Source organism: Hippopotamus amphibius, chromosome 12 (genome assembly GCF_030028045.1).
Source record: "Hippopotamus amphibius kiboko isolate mHipAmp2 chromosome 12, mHipAmp2.hap2, whole genome shotgun sequence".
In the NCBI taxonomy this organism is placed as follows: Eukaryota; Metazoa; Chordata; class Mammalia; order Artiodactyla; family Hippopotamidae; genus Hippopotamus; species Hippopotamus amphibius.
This window is the reverse complement of record NC_080197.1, coordinates 46,472,068-46,497,176: the sequence shown is the minus strand read 5'-3', so window position 1 is coordinate 46,497,176 and position 25,109 is coordinate 46,472,068. Positions and strand designations below refer to the sequence as shown.

The following is a 25,109-nucleotide window of genomic DNA, read 5'->3' as shown; positions in this document are numbered from 1 at the left end:
GGCACAGAAATTGGTATTCTGGAAGAGGGTTGAGTGTTAAATTGTATTCTTTCCTGAGCTTGCAGTGCATTTCATGGCTCATCTACTTCACAGTGTGTTGGTGGCTGATGGATTGAAATCTTTCTGCTGAATAGTAAACATCAGAGACAATTTGGTCTTCCCTTAGCTCGCCTGCCTCAGTTTTCTCATCACTCATTCAAAGTATCAAAAATAAATCCTTGATTACTGTTAATACACTTTTGTCCATACTGACCTAGAGAGAAGGCACATCTGTCAACACTTCAGTGGATGTATCAGGGGTCCTGGGAACGTGTTCTCCAAGCTTTGCAGGGGCCATTGAAAATCAAGGGGGGCTGTTAGTTCATTCTTCTTTTACCAGTCCACGTTGCCCACTGGCCTTTGGGCACCCTAACGCCCTTTCCTTGTTGGATGGGCTTGGAGGCAAGAGAACACATTTCCTTCTTTCACTTTTCTAAATGTCTCTAATGTTATGAAATGTAACACAAAAGTTATATAGTGTATTATTTTCAACAAAAATAAAACAATTTCAATGATTGCTTAAATTTCTGAACAGAGGCATTTATTCTACAGAGTAAAATTTAATGCTAAGGACACATTAGAATAGGAGTTAGTGGCATGTGTCATTCAATAGTTTATCTTCAATAAATCAAATTTGAGCCTAGGCTATTCACCATTAGGCACACTTTTGCATTCAGGTGTGTGTAAAATTTTTATTGGACAGTTCCCTATATAAAGAAATGACCATTTTAAATTCTTCATACAACATAAGTGGTATATAGTTTTGTCAGTCACAGTCACCTAAAAAGCCTTATAAAACAGCCCTGTTCGTTGGTACATCAGTGTTTTTCCTGTGGTTCATGGACCAGTGGCAACAGCATCACCTGAGAGCTTGTTAGAGGTGTGGATTCTCAGCCCCGTCCTAGTCCTGCTGAACCAGAAACTCTGGTGAATGGTGCTGAGCCACTCTGTGTTTTAACAAGTATTCTAGGTGACTCCAATGCAGGCTTTGAGAACCACTGGTATAGAAAGTATTATCATACTCATTTTACAGATGATACAATTGATGCTAAGTGTGGTCTGATGATTGGCCAAATACATGACTGATTGATTTTAGGGCCTTTCCTCAAACCCAGCTTTTCCACTTAAAACTCAGGGGGCTTCCCTCTCTTAAAGAATGGAATAAAGTAATAGTGAATTCCATAAAGCTGGAAGACAGTAACTCTTAAATGGATTGAGAAAGGGACCATTTCCCTGCTTTCTCATCATGCAAGTGGGTTGTTCAAACTATTAACACAAGAAAATTGACCTAGAAGAAGTTTTAATGACGCAAGTAACATTTTTGCAGTCCCGTGCATTGGGTTCCTCATTTTCTTTTTAGTGGAGGAGCGAATAGGATGTAGTTAGATCCCAGAGGGGTGGCTGTTGCACATTAATAGAAGTGGGAGACTCTTTTAATCATGGCTTTCTAACTGAATGAGTCCGTGGATAGATTTCCACCTGGGTCTTTCCTACGCCACATTACCCACGCTGAGAGTGCCCTGCAGTAGTTTCCCTGCACGCACAATTTTACACGTGCTTCAGAGTCGCTGGGGTATCAGAATGAATCCCTAGGGCAGCTGGCGCTAACTACCCCTCTGTGACTTGGGAAATGAACGTTTCCTCTTGAGCTGGAAGTAGAAAACAGTGCTCATTATCTGTAATAGAAAAGTTTATAGAATGATGCCTGCTAAGGTCTATTTCTTTGTGAACTCAATTTGGGCTTAGTGTGTAAAAACAAATAAGTAAAGTTTAAGTGTATTGTTTATTCAACTGGGAGGAATTTCCTTGAATAGAAAACATTGTTATACAATGAGGTAAATGTACCGTGCACGTGTGTGTGATTTTTACTCTGCATGTATATACACATATAAAACATCATGCCACGTTTGTGGAAGAGTGCATCAAACCATCAAAGGTCCATGCCAGTGTTATATCACAAAAGGACATGCAGATAACGACTGCTGAGTTCAGAAGCGACTGATAACTCTCCATGCACTTCTGCTGTGTATCCAAAGTCACTTGTTTTCTGCACAGGACTCCTGCCTCTGTGCACGGGCAACTGCTGTGTCTTCTCCCTGGAACCCTCCCCACCAAACACACAGAATTATAAGCTGGCAAACTCCTTTTCATCCTTGTGCATCGTCTGAAAAGATACCATAGCCCTTTGTAGTCCACATCTGCAGTGCACTTTGAAAGGTCTTCTTTAGAATATATTCATTGGCTTTGTGAGTGAGCCTCTCTTTGTATTTTGGGTTCTTCAGTACCTAGCCTGTACCTGACACATTGCAGCATTCAATAAATAATGCTCCAGTGAATTCATGATTGGCATTTCTTCTTGGATAAAGCCCTCAAACCAGCGTCTCCGAAATGCACTGTCATGTTGCCCAAACTTCCAAGTCCTAGCGAGGAAGCTGGAACCTCTAGAGCTATTGATGCCTCCTCTCTTTCCTTTAGTCATTTCTACCCCCGTATCATCACCCTCATCTTTATTCCTAATACCTCCACCTTCATTTGGTCTGGTGTCTCTCCATACTCCACTCAGTTCTGGTCTTCTAGATTAAGCCTCTTCAAGCTCGGTTCTCTTGCTGTTTCTCCTCCTTCAACAACTGTATTGGCTGCTGTTGCCATGGAGATGAGGAAACGTGGGCCAGATGCTCCACCTCCTCACGTCTGAAGGCTTTGTGTGCATTTGCCTAAGTGAAGCCTGGGGTCCAGCAGCTGATACTGCTGGCTTCTTGCCTCATAAGGTGACCTTCAATATTGTGGATGGTGGGGACTTCTGGGAACCATGGCCCCCATTCCTTTCCCTGCAAGATCCTTGCTGGTTGCTACCTGTCACACTCCAGGGTTTGGGAAGGTTTCCGCAGAGTCACACACAATAGAGGATGGGTTAGGGAATTCACTAAGATGGGAGAAAGCAAACTGACAAGGGCAGTGTGCACAAAAGAAGAGAAGTCAGTTTCCTGTCCTCCCTTCAGCCTGCAGAGAGGTGCACGTGACCAGGTGTTCTGTTGGACCGGCTGTGTGGTTTGCATCTCAGTGGAGAGATTCCATCTCATCTCTGACCTTATTATCCTGCAGTCATGCGCTTGACCTTAGGCTCAGGAAAATAATCAGACCATTTTGCACCAAACATTTGGCATCAGGGCCAGCCGTTTGAAGGGATGGTCTGGGAACCCCAGGTTCCAGTCCTTATAGATGTTGGGGCCTATGAGAAGTTACAGCCACTCCTGTCCAGGTGCAGTGCCTCCTGCTGGGAGAAGGGGGTCAGATGCCTGCATCCCACAGGCTCCTTGTCTAGAAAACAAGTTGGATGGCTGGAGTCACTTTAAGATGACTCTGCTTATTGCATCACAACCCTATCTGGCTGGTGACAGAGTCCACTCTACAACTTGGTGACATGCGTGTCCCAAACCTCATGGCTCAGTGCCCTTAGCCAGACCTTCAGGGTTTCCATCCTTTCACCCAATCCCTTTCTGGTCTCATCTGCCATGACTTCTCTTCATATGTTCTGTGCCCCAGCAATGGAATTCTGAGTGTCGCCCAAGCGAATCCCCTCCCCCACTGCCACTGTGCCTGCCCCCCTGTCCTTCCTCACTGCCAGTTGCCCTCTTATCCCTTGCCTCCTCCCTACCTGCTTCCCATGCATTTTTCTCCTGCTCCGAGCACCTAAGGGCCGTGAAGACCTCAAGGTTGTGCACAAACCTCTGGTCCTCTCTTGTCTGGATGTTTGCTCATACGGTACCCTCCGGCTGGGTGAGACCCTTCCCTCCCCACTTGTCTTCCCCATGCTGAGTGACTCCTCCACAGAGTTTTTTCTGAGCCTCTAGGGGTAAAATGACTTTTTCTCTGTTGACACCCCCTGCCATAGCAGTTAACCTTAGAGTTGGCATTAACGTACCCTCCTTGTCCTGTGTATACGTATTTCTTTCCTCCCCTGTTTGATGTGAAGTCCATCCAGAGAAGCTGCATATCTTAGGTGCCTTGTACCTAGAGTAACATACACGTTATAGGCTTTCAATAATGTGTAATGAGTAAATGAAAAGAGCAGGGCATGGGAATGTGTGCAGAGGCTGGGGTGCAGGTGGGGGAGGCAGATCTGTCTCTTTACGTTGGCCAGGTGGGCTGACTGTCCTGTGAGCAGAGGGGAGCACCTCCTTGCCCTCCCCCTCCTAATCCCCCACCCCACTCTCACATCCTCTCCTACATGCAGAGTGGCTCCCAGGATTATTTTTCAACAAGGGAACAGGAAGGCCTGATTCATCATGATTTAGGAATGGCATGTAGGATAGATTGGGGACCCAAACCACACATTATACTTTCAAAATGTATCATGATATGTACTGATATATATATATTGAGAACTGGCAATTAGCTTTTTGTTTCCATTCCAATTCAATTGATAGGCAATGCATGTAAGAGGAAAAATAGCCCAACTGCAGAGAAATTTTCAGGCAAGTCTCAAGACAATATGTTTTTTTAAAGTGATGTCAATGCTATAAAACAAAGAAAAAAGATCGGTGTGAATGCTTAATGATTTCATGTTTTTGCCTTCCAGGAGACGGAGCTGTTAGATCTCAGCCTTGTCAAAGATGCCAGATGTGGGAAACACGCCAAGGCTCCCAAGGTAGGAAACGGAGCATGGTACACACACCAGATGCTGCCTTGATTATTTAGCTGTGTCCTGGTATCAATTAATTGCCCCAATTAAAAGTTTCTCTGTTGTAAATGTTGTAAAATGCAATAAAACAACCAGTCCTTCCAGAAACCAGTATGCCCTAAACACTACCATTTTTGTTAAAAGAAGGAAACAACAGGCAAATCTAGAGGCAGTTGGACATAGGGCTTGCTTTATGCCCATGAATCTTATTTTTGTTTGAAAAAAAATAACAATGCCAAAGTTACTGGGTAATTTTGAATACTCAAAATGTGCTTAAAATATTTGAAAAATTCCTTGTGCTTTGTAGGTATATGTGAACTAACCTTTTACACAGATAAATAAGACCCTTTAGCTCAAATGCTTTGCAATTGGAATCATTCCATCCATGAAGCCAGGATGGTGGGGGAGGAGGGGGTCAGATCTTTCTGCAAATGTTCCCAGTGTATACCCTCAGACTTTGGGATCAGTTATGTGGAATGTCAGCTAACTTGGGTTTGAAAAACTTACTGAAGAAATATTTAAAGTGGTGTTTGCAGTTTATTTAGTTTTGGAAGATTGTTTAAAAATGTTGAATATGGGACATCCCTGGCTGTCCAGTGGTTAAGACTCTGTGCTTCCACGGCAGGGGGCTCGGGTTCCATCCCTGGTCGGGAAACTAAGATCCTGCGTGCCATGTGGTATGGCCAAAAAAACTGTTGAATAAAACATATATATATATATATTTTTTAAAATTTAGATTATCTGGTAGGGTATAGTAGCAAGATGTATTGACTTGCCATCAAAGTGGGAAACTACTCTTCCTGTATTTAAATTTTAGTTCTTTAGAGACTTCTTTTGTTGCACGGAGAGAATATTGGCAAATAGGGAATTACAGGTGCCACTCAGGGACTCTTGCCTCCTTTCATAATTGATATAAAACTAGCGATTTTCTATTTGAGTATCTACCTGCAACTTTTGTTTTATTCCTTATAAGTCAAAACACATTCTTTGACATCAAGAATTATCTGTTGCTGTGGCAATGCAAGAAGGAAAAAAGTCACCGAGAATGATTATTCTTCAGATACCTAACAGTATAGTAGTTGCTGGCAAATTCTGTAATAGAGCAAACAGGCAAATACTGTTTTTATTGCTGAGGGGGTTGAAGTGATCTACAGGAAAATGTGAAAGATGAAAAGAAAGAGAAATCAGAATTATTTTCAAGAAGGTTTCTAAAAGTGTTTCACATGAAAATGGCCCATGATTTACGTTCATCTCTTAGTAATACAATGGTATTTCAGTGGTTTGGTCTTTCAGTTTTGTATCAAGCTTATCATCATTAATGCTTTGTGGATGATTCAATTTTCAGGGTAGAAAAGAAATTTTTTTCTTCTTCTCCCAACAACAATTCAGCCAGGTTTCATGTAAGCCTGTTATTGATAGTTCCAAGAACTATCAATATTGATAACAGTTATAAAGTTTGTCTTTTAATGCAAGTTTATTGGCCTAACTTGAAGTTTCATTGTCAATATTGGTTCAAGACAGTTGCCTACCCTCTGTCAGACCCCTTTTGTTTCTGGGTTTCGGGAACTCAAGTCACTTCTCTGGCACATGGAGAGTTTCTTTCAGGCTTGGCTCTTACTGCAGCCCACAGCTTGCCTTACCAGTTAAGTGTTTCATTTATGGGTGTGGTTTGATAAATGTCTTGAATGATGAGAAATGGACAGAACTGGGGTGTGTACTCTGCTCTGCTGATAAACCGCTATTAGGTCCTAAAATGCTTGTCTTGAGGACAGATTTCAACACTCAGAATGCTCTGGCTTTACTTTTTTTTCCACTAAAGTTTGCTTTCTCTGTGGATTATCCATGTTCTTGGCTTTTCTCCCTTCCTGTTCCCTGCTGGAGTTCAACCACCTCAATCTACTTTAACATTTTCAAAGCCAGATTCTGTCACTTGTTACCTGTGTGAAATTCCTGAGACTCCTTCCCCATGAGCTAAATGGTAATAATACCAATAGCAATGCTAAGGCTGCTAGTAATAAACGACTACTTCATATCATGGCTGTAAGAATAAATAAAATCATTCATTCAATAATTCTCCAAAGCTTTAGCAGAGAAGTTCTCAAATGGAAGTGCTTGTAGAATTACCTGGAGAGCTTTAAAAATGGCCGATCCTTGTTTTCTGCTTCCAGAGATGCTATAAGAATCTAATTAATATGTGTGGTGTGGACATCAGGGTTTTGAAAAGTAAATTTGCCACGAAATTTGAACACCACTGCTTGAACTTATCGCTACTGTGTAGTAAGCACTCATTAAATAGCAGCCACCGTTGTTGGTCTTATCATCATTATTTTTGTATTTATATTATTAAAATTTCAAGTCAGATTTGCAGGAAATTGGGTTCATTTCATTCAACTTGGAAAAGTTGGTGTTATAAAGAGAGATTGGAGCAGGGGCTTGGCTGAAAGGGGCTTGGTGGATGGACTGGCAAGAAAGAAGTAGGTGTTAATACCAGTTCTAAAATCTTTAAGTTGCAAAAGAAAACCTCAGCTTGAACTGGATAAATAAAAGGATAATTTAAAAAAAATGATTGCAATGTATTGAACAATTCAGTGGAATTTCTGGGTTTAGATGAAGTCTCATTCAGCTGCTCAGAAAACGTCACCAAAGAATAGGTGCCTCTTTCTCTCACCAAACTGGCTTCCAAGACGCTAGAAGGGATTCCTCTTCCATCCTCAGGGTTCCCATGGTGGCCTCTCTGCACACCATCCCTGGCAGCTCCTGGCTTCCCATGTGGCAGCAGTTCTATGTGGCAGGGACCAAAAGAGACTGCAGCATAACCACCTCATAGAAGGGGGCATATGGCCTGGAGGAGGAAAACCAAATAGGAGGGGACCATTGTGTTGGCTAGAACAGAAGCAGCAGGACGATTACAAAGTGTAAAGACACCAGTATGGAGTGAGGAAAGCTTGGAAACTTAGGACGAGAAGGCAATGTAACATGAAGACAGATTGAGTGGAAGACTTTGTGCGGAGGCTTATAGATCAGAGAGGAAGGCAGAACATGTGTGGAGCAGACACTATTTATCAAAATACCCAGGCACCCCGCAAATATTTATATGTATTCATATTATTTTTATTTTTCACAGCATCTCATTATATAAAAATTCACAATCTAGTTGAAGATGAACTGTTTTCTATGCCTGCTGTGATTTGAAATAACATTTATAGGAAATGAAGAAGCTTCTAGGTGTTGCCCCGTTAATGAATTTTAAATGTCGATTCCCAATGCAATCCACACCATTCCAGATCTGCTTTTCTGTACACGGCCTTTGTTCAAGTTATCAGGTTAGAAATTTCTCACTGGAGAGAAATTGGGAGATTTTTATCCAAATGGAAAAATTAAACTAAAAAAATCTTATCCTTTGAAATCTGAAATGTGTTTATGTTTCCTTTCTTGCTCTCTCCCTCCCCGCCCCGCCTTCCACCTTCCCTGCCTCGCACCGCCACCCGCCCCCAGGTTTATGAAGTGCATGTAAAGAGAAAGGTTCCATGTTGTATCCATCTCATCTATGCCACATGCACATACTCTCTGGATCTTCATTTCAAAAGGATCTTTGCTTTTCAAAGGAGTGTTTATCCCTGTGGTTTCTGATTTGTTAGTGGTATAGCATTAATCAGATGAAATAGACCTGACTAAAATGAAAAATATCATGTCTTGTGCAGTATACACATTTTGTGGTACTTTGTGTGTGTGCATGAGTGTATGTTCTGGAACATGACAAGAAGTGTGTTTTTTTACTATGGCCTGTCCCAGAAAGGGTTCAGAAATGCTGCTTTTCAGATAGTTTCTTTATCTCCAGAATTCTTAGGAACTGTTTCATCCTTAGGAATGTTGAAAATTAGATGGGACTAGGGAAGTGGAGATGTTGTTTTGGGTGCCCTCTCTACCGTTAACGAGCTTAAGTTGTTCTATCTGTGCCTCTACTTCCTCATCTGTGAAATGGGTGTCAGGGGAGTATGTGATTTTAGGTGTGTGAGTTTTGTTAACTCTTTTTTTTTTCTTTTTTTTTTAAGAACTTTTACTGAGGTACAATTGACATACAATAAACTGCATATATTTAAAGTGTATAATTTGATATTTTTTTCTTATTAGTAATGTATATATGGCAATCCCAGTCTCCCAATTCATCCCATCCCAACCCCACCCCCCCCCACCAACTTTCCCCCCTTGGTGTCCATGTTTGTTCTCTATATCTGTGTCTCTATTTCTGCCTTGCAAACTGGTTGACCTGTACCATTTTTCTATATTCTGCATGTGTGTGTTAATATACGATATTTGTTTTTTTCTTTCTGACTCATTTTACTCTGTATGACAGTCTCTAGGTCCATCCTTGTCTCTACAAATGTCCCAATTTCATTCCTTTTTTACTGCTGAGTAATATTCCATCATATATATGTACCACATCTTCTTTATCCATTCATCTGTTGATGGACATTTAGGTTGCTTCTTTGTCCTGGCTATTGTAAATAGTGTTGCAATGAACATTGGGGTGCATGTGTCTTTTTGAATTATGGTTTTCTCTGGGTATATGCCCAGTAGTGGGATTGCTGGGTCATGTGGTAACTCTATTTTTAGTTTTTCAAGGAACCTCCATGCTGTTCTCCATAGTGGCTGTATCAATTTACATTCCCATTGATTCCAACATTTAAGGGCAGTTAATCAAGCCAAGGCACTCCATCTTACAGATTATGAAACTGATGTCAAGCAGGTTTACATAACCTAAAACTTCTTACCTTGGTCATGGCAAATCAGGGGAACTTAAAGTCAGGCCGCATTCGATCCAAGGTAAGGTGTTATGCAAACAAAAAGAAAAGAAAGGAAGAAAGATGTCAAATTTTGCACGTGTCTTCTTGAAAACAGTTCTAGGATTGCTTTGGACTCCAGAGGGAGCAACACTACAGTTACAGAGCCCCTCCCAAGTTTTAGTCCATAAAAATGATGTGCCACCCATAGTCAAGTCTCCGTATGCATGCAGCAGTATCACTGAAAAATATTCCTATTGTTGTACTTTCAGACTGTGTTTTGTGCACAGAAAACTGCTGCTTTTGCTTAACAGACAACTAACCAGTTCCCTTTATCAGTACAGGGCAGTGTACTTCAAATGTGTGATGTTGGTTTGAACACAGATACCTTGTATATATCCAAGTCACAAATTATAGGTGGTACAGGTACCCCCTGCTTTTCGAAAGTTCACTTTACACCACTTTGTTTTTATAAAAGACCTACAATAGTACCTGCTTTAGCTAAATGAAAGAAATCTGAAGAGGATTTTCACTTTTACAAAAAAAGGTGAAAAGCAGAAAAATGGCATTCAGCATTTGTTTGCGGCAAAGGAGCCCTTTTAGAGGCAGTGCGCTCCAAGCCTTGAGAGGGGCACTGCCAATCTTCTTCCCTCCCTGGGAACTGCATTCAGCATCTCAGCATCAAGCCGGCACCTGTGCTTTATCTCAATTTGATTTTTGCCCCCCTTAGCGGAATGTATCCTAAGGTAATTGCTTTTTCACTTTATGCCATTTCAGCTTATGAAAACTTTCACAGGAATATTCTACTTTTGGGTAATGGGAGAAATCTGTATATAACATCCCCACAATCACAGAAAGTAGATTAGAATAAAACTAAATTTAAAAAGCTGATCAAGTTTTGTTTTCCTAATCCTTATATAAAAATAATGGCTTTTCAATTTCATTATTGTTTTGACAAATGGACACTGAGTACCTATTTCTGCTAGACACTGTTCTTTGCACTAGGAAAACAGCAATGAACAGAAAAGACAAGTAACGTCTCATATAACATTCTTTTCAGGAATAGGGAACAGGTGGTGGTGGTAAACTGGCTTTCAAAAAAAAGAGGAAGGAAGGAAGGAAGGGAGAGGAAGGAGGAAGGGAGGGAGGGAGGAAGGGAGAGGAAGGAGGAAGGGAGGGAGGGAGGAAGGGAAGGAGAGGAAGGAGGAAGGGAGAGGAAGGAGGAAGGGAGGGAGGGAGGAAGGGAGGGAGGGAGGAAATCCCTAATTTGTTGTGTTTCCTGATTTCCTTTGGGTGAATATTCCCAACCTGGTGGGTTTCAAACCACACCCTGACGTCACAGAGAGCTGGAAAGCGATGTACTTCACAGCCTTTAGGTCTGTGAACAAGCTCCCTCCAGCTCCCATCTGGGCGGGGGAAACAGATAAGTCCCACTGGGACAAATAAAGCTAGGACAGGAGACCATAGACCACGAGTGATAGAGAGGCCTGCTGATTTATTGAGCCCTAGTGGAGTAACCTCTCTTGATAAGATGAGATCATATAAGCAGAGACGTGAGTTAAGAGAAGGAGAAGCACTCCAGGCAAGAGGGCACAGCAAGAGCAAAGGCCCTGAGGTAGGAACAAGCTTGGCATATTTGAAGAATAAACTATGCTGCCAGTGTGGCTACCACGGAGTGCAGCAAAGAAAGGTGGAAGTCGGGGAGGTGGCTGAGGGCCACAGTACTTTGGGCTTCGTAGGCCATGCTGATGATTTTGGCTTTTCCTCTGAGAGACATGAGAAAGGATCTGAATGTTCTGAGCAGAGGAGTGACAAAGATCTGACCTAGCTTTTAAAAGCATCACTGGCCACAGCCTTGAGAACAGGCCACAGAGGACAAAGGAAGAAGCAGTGAGACCAACTAAATGGCTGTTGCAAATATCCTGGGCAATGTTGAGGATGATTTTTGACCAAAAGGTGTAGAAAAATGCCAGAATCTGAGTATGTTTTAAAGGCAGAACCATAGGGTTTGTCAATGCACTGGTTGGGAGGTATGGGGAAAAGAAAGGATTCAAGAACAACCCTTAGTGTTTTGACCTGGGAAAGGGGGAGAATTGAGTTGCCATATCCTGAGATGGGAAGGAAGAAACACATTTAAAAAGAAAAATTCAGTTTGGGTCTTGGATAGTTAAAGTTTGAGAAGCCTATCAGACGTCTACCTCATATCTTATTTGGATCTACAGATCTGGAGGTCAGGGGAAATGCTGGCCATAGAGTTATAAATAACTTTGATTCTTTAGAGCTGAAAGCCAGGGACGTCTCCTAAGAAATGTAGGTGTACAAGAAAGTTCTGATATCTAAACCCGGGACCTCTAGCATTTAGACTTTGAGGAGATGAGGAGGAACCAGTAAAAGAGACTGAGACTGGTATATTCCCAAAGGAATGGAAAGCGGGAACTTTGAAGATACTTGTATACTAGTGTTCATAGTAACATTACTTACAGTGACCAAAAGGTGGAAAAACCCAAATGTCAATCAATAGATGAATGGATATACAAAATGTACTAGATACATACAAGGGAATATTATTCGGCCTCAAAAAGGAATGAAATTTTAACACAGGCTACACCAAAGATAAACCTAGGAGAAAGTATGCTAAGTGAAATAAGCCAGACACAAAATTATAAACATTATGTGATTCCACTTAGACGAGGTACCTAGAGTGGTCAAATTCATAGAGCCAGAAAGTAGAATGGCAGTTTCCAGGGGCTGGGGGGAGGCGGTAGGGGGGAGTTACTGTTTAATAGGGACAAAGTTTCAGTTTGAGAAGATGAAAGGTTCTGGAGATGAATGGCGGTGATATTGCACAACAGTGTAAATTTACTTAATGTCACTAAACTGTAACACTTAACAATTGTGAAAAGGATAAATTTTATGGTATATATATTTTACCACAGTAAAAAAAAGAGACTAAGAAGGAAGGAGGAGGGAGGAACTTCAGAAGAATGCATATGTTGGATGCCTAAAAAAGTATTTCAAGAAAGAGGGAGGCGTCATGTAGGTAAAATGATGGCATTTCCTTCTAGTCTTTTTTTTTTTTTCACTTTTACCTACTTGTAACTTTATTGAAGGTACCATTTTATATATACTTTAAATGTTTTCCCTGTATCATCAGTGTTCCTTGCTAATATTCAAAATAGGCTCTTTGTTTAAGGGCTGTCAAATCTTAAATAGCTCATCATCAAATCTGGATGCCAATATATAAATCTCATAATGAGCTCTTATTTGGATGTTATACAACAGTGGTTTCAATGAATCATCCAGGAGGCCTGGAGCTGTGCTTTGTTTATCGTCCCCCTTTGCTGATTATAAGCTATTTTCCTGACTTTGACCAGATTTCACCATTGTGTGAAGCCGCACTCATAAAATTTGATGTAGATATTTGAGGTTTACTAAAGGATAAGAAAACCCTTTATCCAACAAAGTAAAGGTTTCTCTCTCTTTCTCCTCAGTTGCTGAGGAGATTTACCCTGGGCCCATCATCTTGGTTCCAACTATTTCTTCATTTACCTGGCACGGTGCAATAGCTGATGCGAGGGGGCACATTTTTTTGTCATTTTGTTTATATAAATGCTTATTACATCTTTACAAAATGGAGAAACATAGGGCTAGAAATCCACAGACTTGTCAATGTGTGTGCAATGCTTTTGACAGACACTCACAGTTATCTGCAGATGTAAATTCTATGGCGTAGTCCTTCTTCATGTTCATTAAATTCCATAGATGTCAGTGGTTTCCTTGGAAACAGAAACCTTTATATAACTAGTCAGAGATTTGGTAGCAGAAATATCAGGATGCTGAGGGGGGTCAGGAATGGTTCCCTTGCTAGATCTTTACATTTAAAACTCTTCTTTTTCACCTGCCCCTTAACCTCATGGCCATTTAGTAGTGAACAAGAGAAGATTTTTTTAAGCTACCATTGAAGTATGGAATATCTTCTCCTAATGGTTAAAGGCTTTTTAACTTTTTTTATAAGCACTCACAGATAGGCTAAGTCTTTTCTGGGATGTTGGTATAAATTCCCAAATTTGAGAACAGGTTGGTATGTCTCTTATCAACAATTAATTTGAGCCTTTGAGTGATGCCTATGTTACTCAGTATACATATGTGTGTCCATCTGTAAAATATGGTGAACTAAACGTGTATGGCTGAATAAAGATTCTATTTTTTTTTTAAATAATAGCAAGCATCTATCTTCGTATCTACTGCCAAAGAGTTCAAAAGGCCCCTGAAGAGTCGTGGAGGGGGGAGGGGGAGGCCACAGTTCTGGCAAGGGGTCGTAGCAGGTGAAAGACACGGCAGCCAAGAGCATTCTCACTGTGGCCAGAGTGGACCCCTTGTTGAAGACAGGATTAGTACGATGCCTTAACTGAAACCTCAGGTCCTTTCAGAAGATTCTGACTTATTCTGTCACTACTTCTATCTGGTATAACTTCAGTCTAAATGCAATCTGCGAAGCTCCAGTGGCGCAATCGGTTAGCGCGCGGTACTTATATATAAATGCAATCTGTTTTACATGCAATGGTACAGAGTTGCATTTTGGAAACATTTCTCAATTTTAATTCTTTAGAATGCAATAATACGCCACCTTGTGGATATATTTGATATTAATTTCATAAGTTAATTCTACATAGTGAACCGCTCTCTAAGCCAGGGTTTTCACACTTTAGTTCTAATATAGAGATATGAGAGACACTGGGGGAGTTTTTAAAATCTCAGTGTCGGGGCTTCCCTGGTGGCACAGTGGTTAAGAATCTGCCTGCCAATGCAAGGGACACAGGTTCGATCCCTGGTTCGGAAAGATCCCATATGCCGCGGAGCAACTAAGCCCGTGTGCCACAACTACTGAGCCCATGTGCCACAACTGCTGAAGCCTGTGCGCCTAGAGCCCCTGCTCCACAACAAGAGAAGCCACCACAATGAGAAACCCCACAATGAAGAAGTCTCCGCTTGCTGCAACTAAAGAAAGCCCGTGTGCAATAACGAAGACCCAACACAGCCAATAAATAAATAAGTAAATAAATAAAAATTAAAATCTCGATGTCCAGGCCACACCCAGATCAATTGAATCAAAATGTCTGATGTGGGGCTTAAGCATCAATGTTTTCTTTAAAGCTCCCCAGATATTCCTGTGTTAAGTCTGAGAACCATTGCTCTCAGTAAAACAAGTATCAGCTTAAATGGATGTTTCTCTTTTTAAAACAAGAACTTTATGCAGTAAGGCATTGAGAACTTTCCTACAATATTATCTTCTCAAAAGGAGTACTTTCGATCTAGTCTTCCTTCAACTTGCCCAGCTATATCTCATATAACGCAAAGTGGGCCACAGTACTTGTATGAGTGTTTTCTAGCTGCCATAACAAAGTACCAAAGTCATTGGGTGACTTACACAATGGAAATTTATATTCTCATCATTCTGGAGGTGTGAAGTCTGAGATCAGGTGTGGGCAGGCTTGGTTTGTCTGAAGCCTCTCCCCTTAGCTTGTGGGGGCTGTCTTTTCCCTTTGTTTTCACATGGTCCTCCCTCTGTACCTATCTGTGTCCTAGTTTCCTCTTCTTATAAGGATCCCAGTCATATTGGACTAGGGCCCACCCCAAAGACCTAATTTTCACATAATTAACACTTTAAAGACTTTGTCCTCAAATATAATCACACTCTGGCAGGGGTGGTTAGGGATTCAACATATATTTCAAAGAATTATTTCACAATTGATCAAATATAAATAAGTAGATTATTTCTTTATGATCAATACAATTGTCAAAGTGGATATCAATGTGTAGTTGGAATCATTTCAGAAATAAACATTATTTATTGCTTTTGCAGTGGGCCTTTATTGCAGCTTATGTTGTTTTTGTATCATCAGCACATTTGTACCCATTCTTCTATACCCCAGACCCCCAAATGTGTCTTTGCCCATCTAAGTTCCTAATTCACTGTATTCATTATGTGGATAAGCTTTTGGGTCAGATGGCCAAGCCTCAAAGCCAGTTACTAGCTATATAAAACAGGAAGTTATTGCACATCTCTGAGATTTAGTTGCCCATTGAATTATGGAAATAATCTGTGTTTATCCTATCTGGTTGCTGTAAGGACTCAGTGTTAAAATGCATGTAAAGCACTTAACACAACTCTCATGTCCATTGTGTATGTTAAATACGTTTTAGCTATGGCTTAATGACTTAATGACTTTTAGTAAGTAGATAAAATGTATAACTAATGCTCATATGATGTACTGTAGCAGGCAACAAGCAAGTTAAAGTTGCATAATTTACCTATTTACAGTAGAATGCAGGTACTGCTATAGGTTACTCCACATGAGAGATTTATAATTTTGTAGCTCTACTTAAACCTACCTGTGAAAATCTATTTTTGTATATTAACTGTAGAAAACTCGAAGTGCTTTATCTTTGCAGCCAAACCGCTGTCCACAGTGAACTATCACAGCAACCCACTGTACTAAGATCTACAGTTCTTATTTAGAAAACTGCCTAAATTTTCAGAGAGTTAAATAGATTTTCCTGACAATCAAAATAATTTTAGAGCAATTTACTTTCAGTTAAGAACAGTTATGAGCAGGGTTTCCCTGGTGGCGCAGTGGTTAAGAATCCGATGCAGGGGACATGGGTTCAAGCCCTGATCCGGGAAGATCCTACATGCTGCGGAGCAACTAAACCCGTGCACCACAACTACTGAGCCTGTACTCTAGAGCCTGTGAGCCACAACTACTGAAGCCTGTGCACCTAGAGCCTGTGCTCTAGAAGAAAAGCCACCGCAAGTAGAAGCCTGCACACAGCAACAAAGAGTAGTCCCTGCTCACCACAACTAGAGAAAGCCCGTGCACAGCAACGAAGACCCAACACAGCCAAAAATAAAAATAAATAAATAAATAAATAAATAAATAAATAAATAAATAAAAAGTTTATTTTAGGAGAAAAAAGAACAGTTATGAGCATGATGGTGTCTTTTTCTGCACTATGAAACCATCAAAGTAAAATTGAAAGCACTGTTTGGAAGACCAAGCTTGTGGGTCAGAGAGACCCAGATTCAGATTCCTGTGCACATCCTAACTGAGGGATCCCAGGAAGCTTTCTTAGCTGCTCTGTGGGGATAACACCTGTTAGATAGATTTGTCTGGTGAGTTGGATTATAGTTGGTAACAAGATACACATCCTAATGCCAGACACACTTGAGGAGCGCACCCCTTGTGACTTCACTGCCTACCTGCCTTGAGTTCAATGTTGGTTTATTCTTCTTAGCACTCAGTGAGTCTGATGGATAATTAAACATATATGTTACTTGAACTACCCTCTTGTTGGAGATTAGGTTCTAAAGTTCTTTTCATGTAATTTGACATGGTGGTCCAGCAGGAAGAATTTGGAATGTAATTTGACTCATGATGTAAGAGAAGAAAAAGTTGGGGGAGTGAAAGTAGTGTTTGTGACCACCATGGAGTCCTTGTGAGAATTAGATGATGCATGCACCTGAAATGGCTTCGCCAGCCACAGTGTGTGATATAGTAATATTAATGTGTGAACAATTTGATAGAATGGAAGGAATTTAAGAATATGTACTAGATATAGAAAAATGGTGCAAATCAACCGGTTTGCAAGGCAGAAATAGAGACACAGATGTAGAGAACAAACATATGGACACCAAGTGGGGAAAGTGGGGAGGGTTGGGGGGACATGAATTAGGAGATTGGGATACCAAATTGTACACTCTAAATATATGCAGTTTGTTGTATGTTAAATGTATCTAAATCAAAGTTCTTAAAAGAAAAGAATATGTACTAGATAGATAAACAAGGTCCTACTGTATAGCACAGAGAACTATATTTAATATCCTATGATAAACCATAATGGGAAAAAATATAACAAAAGGAAGATATGTAGAATTTTTAAAAAATGGTACAAATGAATTTATTTACAAAACAGAAACAGACTCACAGACTTAGAGAATGAATTTATGGTTACCCGGGGGAAGGGTGGGGGTAGGGATAGATTGGGAGTTTGAGATTGACATGTACATGTTGCAATATTTAAAATAGATAACCAGTAAGGACCTACTGTATAGCACAGGAAACTGCTCAATATTCTGTAATAACATGTATATGTATAACTGAATCACTTTGCTGTACACCTGAAACTAACACAACATTGTTAGTCAGCTATACTCCAATTTAAAATAAAAATTTAAAAAAATAAAGTCATCCTGAAGATAAATAAAAAGAATGTGTATACATATATATATAACTGAATCACTTTGCTATACAGCAGAAATTAACACAACATTGTAAATCAACTATACTTCAATTAAAAAATAAATGAAAATAAAAAATATGTACTAGAAATTCATTTTTATCATCCTTCAATGGAAAATGTCTGAAAATTCCTTAATTTCTTCTATTCACCAAAAAAAACATGAAATTCCAGATTGTAGACTTGGAATGTGATACTTGACACAAAGTAGGTATTTCTAGGGATAAAAGAATACTTTCACCATAGTTTTTTCTCAATCTTGAATGTGAGCACAATTAACATTCTTAGTTGTCCAAAATGTAAAATTTCAAGTACCCAAAGAAATAGCCTTGATTTTATGTAAAAAGTGACATTTATAAGACAGAATAACATAGTGAAATATTTGCTACTTAACAGATCTTTGTTGATGGCAGAAATGAAGTTTTCGAGGGCTACTGAAGTTAACATCCACAGATTTATCAGATGGAGTAGCCCAGCTAATTAAGCAGAGTATTTGTTGTTTGCCGGTGAAACAGCATCATTGGTTCTAACAGGTCAGAAAATTCCCCTTTCGGTCTCACACACGAACACATTTCCTCCGTGCCATTTGCTGCTTCAGCACCCAGATGTTCGTTGATACTGTAATTTGCATCTGAGCTTTACCGATTTCAGGGAAGACCAGTGGAACTGGAAGAAGAGCTTGGAGATCACTGTTGGCCGCGAATGCGTGTAACCATGTGAAGATGATTCACTTTATTTTCTCTTAGGGACAGAGAAAACTTTTTTAAAAAATAATTAACTCAGTATTTCTCCAAGTGAGTTCCTTGGAATACTAACAGTTGTTACGAGATACAAGTGTCAGATAAGTTTTGTAGATGTTGAGTTTCTTTATTACAGGACTTCTCAGAGCCTTTGGTGTGTTGGATATGGATCGGGGCCATTTTCCTTTTTTTTTTTTCTTTTTTTTCTTTTGATGACAGGCCTCTTTGTCAAGCATATCTCACAGGACTACTGTTCTGCTGAATTAGCTTTGGTGAATGTTTCTATAGTCAGTTCTTATGAAGTTAATCACACTCCAGTTTAAACTGGAACACCAGTTTTAGAGTGGTGCTTGTTTCTACAGTAATGCAGATGCCTAATTAGGGATGTTTGAAGACCAAGTTCTCGGGTGATCTAAACCAGAAAAGTCTTTCTTTGGTAAAAATCCCTTGATGATACACAGTTGAATTTTATCTTGTATTGTGTATCTTGTATTGTGTATCTTGTATTGTGTATCTTATGTATTGATTTTAATTTTAAGTTTTATTAGCATTATCCCAGTCTTTTTTTTAATGTAGACATTGGCTTATGACAGAAGGTCATCAGCATTGCCAATTCATCACGCAAAACACAAGAATTTCATTTATTTCCACAGTATGTGAGATGTAGTTTGGCGTTTAGGCCAGTTTAATGCATAATAGACTGCTAGAGTGGGATTCCAGGTCTACTGGTAATTCTGGAGATCAGATTCCTGCAGCTTTATATCTTATCACTTGTTTAAAATTAATACCCCTTAGATTTTTGGAAGGATCTAAAGTCAATATAAAGCTTGAATTGAGGTTAAATTAAAAGTAAGAGTTACTTGGGGAGTGATAATTTTTAAAACCATCGCTTCCTCCTGGTTCCCTTATAGTTGTGTGGGGTGGGGGTGGGGGGGCGGTGATGATTCTCTGGTCACATGAATTGACTTTAATGCTCTGAAAGTGAGGCTTTAACTACCCTGTAACCTCGTCTTAAAGGGACAGTAGTGGTTCAGAGCCCCAACCAGTGTTATCTTTGTGGCCATAGTCAGTCATCAATGTCTTCGTATCTTGATTTCCTTTTTTATAAAAAGAAGTTCATAATGCTGTTTCTCACAATTCAGAGGATTAAAGGCCATCATATAAATTTCATAGTCGAGGCTCTGTAAACGTAGCTCTCATTACCCCCAAAAGTAAAGGTCATTGGCATGAATGTTTAATAGACTTGAAGTCAGGGTCATTATTTGACAGATCCGACCCTTTGCTTGATCAGCTGTAGTTTCAGTTTCTTCCTTTAGGCTATAATGTAAGCTTTTCAGTCTCTGGCGTCTATATTATGCCATCTATATTATGAGGGCTTTACACTCTCTGGCAGTTTTCACTTTCATATCTTGAACAAGATTTTTTTAAAAAAACTTTGTTCATTATTCATATTTCAAATATTTAATTTTTAAAGTAAACATTTCCCTAAAGAAGTTTTCAGGACTTATATCTGGTCAAAAATTGCCAAGCATAACATTTGTTTTTACAAATATTAATTAACAATTAAATGTCACTGTTTTTAGTTGAAATTAAGTATGTCATTTTATATCTGTGCATGAACTACATTTGCTTTCATCCTTAGAGTGCCTTAGAGCGAATTTAATAAAGAAATTTCATAGGTTGGGACACATACAATGATCTGAGAAATTAACTACTGACTTATTTTTGCCATAGGTCTACTATGATAGATCTACTACATAACTACTGATTTGATTATTTTTGCCCTGCTGTCTAAAATAGGAATTAATGAGCAAGATTTTTTTTTTGGGGGGGGGGGAGAGACTCTGAACACATGCTTCTGTATTAAGTTCCACCCATGCAGTTTTACTTAAAGATTAAAGATTCTTTAGAAGGTATTGTCTACATATTTTTACTTACAAATATGGATAACAGATGGTACAGATGACCTATTTGCAGGGCAGGAATAGAGACATAGACGTAGAGAACGAACATGTGGACACAGGTGGGGAAAGGGAGGGTGGGACGAACTGGGAGATTAGGATTGACATATGTATACTACCATACGTAAAATAGATAGCGTGTGGGAACATGCTGTAAAGCACAAGAAGCTCAGCTCAGATGACCTAGATGGGTGAGACAGAGGGGAGGGAGATTCAAGAGGGAGGGGTTATAGGAATACATATAGCTGACTCACTTCATTGTACACCAGAAACTAACACAACATTGTGAAAGCAATTATACTCCAATAAAAAAGCAAATAAACAAACAGAAAAGATCTCATGCTAGTTTTGTCTCACACGTATACCTAAATATGTGGAATAGCTGAAAAATGAAAATAAATTTCTTTGTTTACACATTGATAAGGCTTTCAAATAAACTATCAATGCATAAAATTAAAAAAGAAAAGCTCTTAGAACATCAAAAATTAAAAGATGATTGAGTGAGACATTTCATGAGTTAGTGGTTGATAAAAAATTTTGAAAAGTATGTGAAAGAATAAATTGTGTCAGTAATAGCAAAGTAGACTGGATATCTAATTTTATGGCTAGCTGTTCAAAATTTCATGGTTCCAGTTGATAGTTCTTAGTCAAATAATTTATTCGAAGGATACTGTAGAGCATTTGAAATACTGTAGAGGTGTGACTAGAGCTCTTATTTTTTCCATTAAAAAAAAGCAAAGTAAATTATTATTCCAGTGCATAAATTACAGAAAGTCATATAGATTGATTCTCTTCTCTGTAAATATTTTCCCCTGATACTTAAATTTGCTACATTACTCTAAATTCTTTAAGTAAATTCTTACAAGTGCTCCAAGAACCAAGAAATTCGTCAAGCTTCTTTTAATCACATTTAAAATGTTCTGCTTTTAATTTACCAATATTCATGCCCAATTCAAGATTATGAATTAAGAAACTATGAAGTTGAAAGAGAAAAATATATAGTGCTGAACTAGGCCTGCCTCTGTAAGTTGAGCTAGATTCCCTGGCAAGAAGATGTTAAATAGTAAATCATGTATCAAAAACCATATGGTTTTGGAGGCAGTGAGGAGCAGGAATTTCAGGGCTATCATCTGACTTATGTTGATGGTGTCTTTGCCACAATGAATAAGGTGTGGCCTCCTTAACTCAAGGGCAGAAATTCAGGCTGTGGTGAGTCCAAGTGCATTCACAATATTTCCTTTAATCATAACAAAACATATTGTTTCAATAGCGTTTGTTGGTATTAGTCGCATGTGGCAAAAATTTCACACACTATTAATTCTAGCACTACATCGGAACACTAGAATTATGCCACCTTGGCTCTAAATAAATCCTCTTGGCTCTGACTGAGAAGAGAAAACCAATTATTTTGGGGGCCAGTCCTGAATTATTGCCTTCATAAAGGCTCAGCCACCAGTAATGGGAGCTTGCATAAAGAATAGTTTAAGAACAAGTTGGAGAGCGTGATGGAAAGGGATTCTGTCTTCAATTTTTGCAACACTGAAGCTATTACAAAAAATTCCTTTGAAAAAATACTTAAATTGCCTTAAGGCTTGGATAATTCCAAATATGCAAAAGAAAAACCCAGTCATGTGTTTATCTTCCAAAAGATCACACTGTGTTCATCTATGCATTTGCATACGTGACATACTGAAGTTCTTTTATTTAACATGACAGCTTAAGTATAGGCATGGCGCTAAGTATTTTTCTCATTTTTATCACTTCTATGAATAATAATCCATTGAGATCATGTGAAATATTTGCCATCAATTTACCGTTGAGTAGTTACACGATTTCCTTTTTATTTTTATTATAAGTAACTCTGAAACAAACATCTGTCATTTTGCATTTTTCTTCTTTGTTGTTATTTCCTTAAATTATAGTCCTAGCCATGGAATTACTCATTCAATGCATCTGACTTAACTCATTGTCATAGGGTTCTTCCTCATTTTCTTTCCTTCCACGTACGTATTTCTTTTTTTCTCATAGTGGCAATTCTGTTTCCTTAGGATGCCCCTAGGTGTGCCCACGCACCCCCTGGTGTACAGCCTAGGGGGACACTCCATATTGGTCCTAGAGATCTTTTTCATTCTTTCATACAGCAGTATGTTATTCCACTGCCTGGGCTACTGTAGTTTATTCAACCAGTCTTATGTGGATGAGCATTTACTTGTGTGTATGAAGCTGCAATTTAAAAAACAAAACAAAACAAACAGCTTTATGTATGCCTTGCCACGCATATGCAGAGGTTTGGTTTCAGAGTAAATTCCTAGGATTGCTTATTTTGCTAACTTCTCCTTCATGGGATTTTCGCTTTGTTTTGTTCTGTTTTTATCATTTTCTATTCCCTCTACAATATATAAGATGAGCTTTGCCCCCTCTCCCCCAGCCTTAACACAAAGTATGTTGTCAAGTTTTAGATTTTTGTCAGTGTGGTAAGAAATGCTATTAATATAGTTTTAACTTGAGTTTCTCTCACCATGCTTGAAATTGTGTCCTTTCATGTGTTTGAGAGACATATATATTTTTTCTATGAATTTCTGTTCATTTATTTTGCATTTTTCTACCTGGTCTTTTAGCCTCCTTAATTTTTTTTACAGCTCTTTGGAAAAATTACCTCTTTATCATAAAACTGCAAAAATGTTCTCCTGGTTGGTCTTTTGCCTTTTGAATTTGCTTATGGTGTTTTTTGCCATCTAAGGTTTTGTTTCTATTTTTATGTAGTCAACTTGTTAATATTTTATTTTATTGCTTTTGGAGTCACAGAAAGTGTTTTTCCATATCTAATTTATAAAGAAATTCACCCATAGTTTTTCCTAGTATGGTTTCATGTTTTTACATTTTAATCTGGGATCATCTACAAGCTGTTTATGTTGTATGTTGTGAGGTTTGGATCTAATTTTGTCTTTTTGTAACTTGATATCGTTTCATTACAATACTGTTTTTTTAAGTCCATCTTTTGCCCTAATCTGGTGTTGAGGTGTTTCAATATCATTTAAAAATCCAATTGTATCTTTTTTCAACATGCTATATGCTTGTACCAAGACTGTTTATTAAAAAGTCCATTTTTTGCACAATTTATTTAGCAGTCTAACTAATGAGTTGAGATACTACTCTTTTCATATATAGTCTTTCCACATGTGCCTGAGCCTGTTACTGGACTATATTCTATTTCACTGTTTAGTTTGACTATTAATATATACTGGAATACTTTAAATTCAGGTACTGCAAGGGAAAGGTGGATTCTTGGTCCAGAATAACAACAAAAAATAGGAAGTTATAATTTTTTATCAACCCATATGTCTGCTGAATTTTGCTCTCAATATTATTCTCTCTTTTACTCTTAACCCCTTATGGAAAAATTATTTTTCTCAGAGGCAATTTTTGTTTACTTCATATTTTATGTAGCTATGGCACGCCTTTGCTAATTTAAAAAAAAATATTTTTTTTAATTTAATTTTTTAAAATCTCTAGAAAACAAAAAACAAAATCATTATCAGTTAAGCAATTGACACAGATATCTTGTATATTTAACCACGCAGTCCAGGAAATAAAAACAAGAGAACATATGTAGTTATTCCATCTGTGTTACAGATTTGACTTTTAGAAATCTAGGCCATCATCGAGTTGTCCGTTCTAAAATTTCTGAGCACATTTTATGTAAAAATAATTCCTGTGCATTATTCATGTTGACAGGTCCTTTAAATAGCCATAAAACACGTGGGAGTAGACTAATCCTGCATCTGCCCTGTGCTTTTCAAGTCTGTCAATTTTATGGGATAGAAATCTTGCATAATGTCAGAAGTGTTTTTACATTCCTCTTTGCTTGTGGTGGCATAGGGAAGTACCCAAGCTGCATTATGTGGGTGAAAAATGTCACATTTTCTGATTGGATTTTTATCTAAGGAAGGGGAGAGCTGTCAGTTTCACTTCCTAACTATAGGAACGATGTTCTAGGTTGACTCAGTTTTCTCCTAAAAGAATGTCAGGAGTAGCAAGTGTCTGTGACCTATCTATCTGAGTCAGAATTTTCCTTGACAGTGATTACCAGGAACTTAACCATTCGTACCATTTATAACCTTTGAGATGTGAAAATTCAGATAATGTTAGCCATTTGGGTAGCAGTAGAATTGGTCTGGCTTAATGTATTTAAATTGCTTTTATTTTTGGAAAAAAGTAATTCATGCATCTACTAAAAAGATAAATTCTAACAGTGTTAAAGGTTATCATTAAAAAGTATACACTCCACCCTCATTTCTTCTGTTCCCTTCCTAGAAGCAACAATTCATAGTTATTTCCTTTTTTTTTATTTCCCAGAAAATATATGCATTATCAACCCAATTAAAAGAAATTAAATCCTATGTAAATGATGGCATGCTATCAAATGTCATTTAAACACAACAATATGTCTCAGAAAATTATACCATATTATTACACATCTATCTACTTCTTTCTTTTTTGAGAAGCTGTATTTTATTTTATAGATGCATCAACATTTATTTATTGAGTCACCTCTTCATAGGTATTTTGTTATTTCCAGTTTTTCGCTGCTCCAAACAATGCTTCAATA

At 38.6% G+C, this 25,109-nt stretch overlaps 1 protein-coding gene across 5 annotated transcripts in view; it reads left to right on the top strand.

Annotated features, from left to right (window-relative positions):
* The window catches only part of PLCB1 (phospholipase C beta 1), a 688,164-nt gene that overhangs the window by 235,424 nt on the left and 427,631 nt on the right, over nt 1-25,109 (top strand). For all 5 annotated transcript variants that reach the window (XM_057701470.1, XM_057701473.1, XM_057701472.1 and 2 more), the window contains exon 3: nt 4,619-4,687. In XM_057701470.1, coding sequence (XP_057557453.1) covers nt 4,619-4,687 — 69 coding nt within the window. The remainder of the gene's footprint in view (nt 1-4,618; nt 4,688-25,109) is intronic.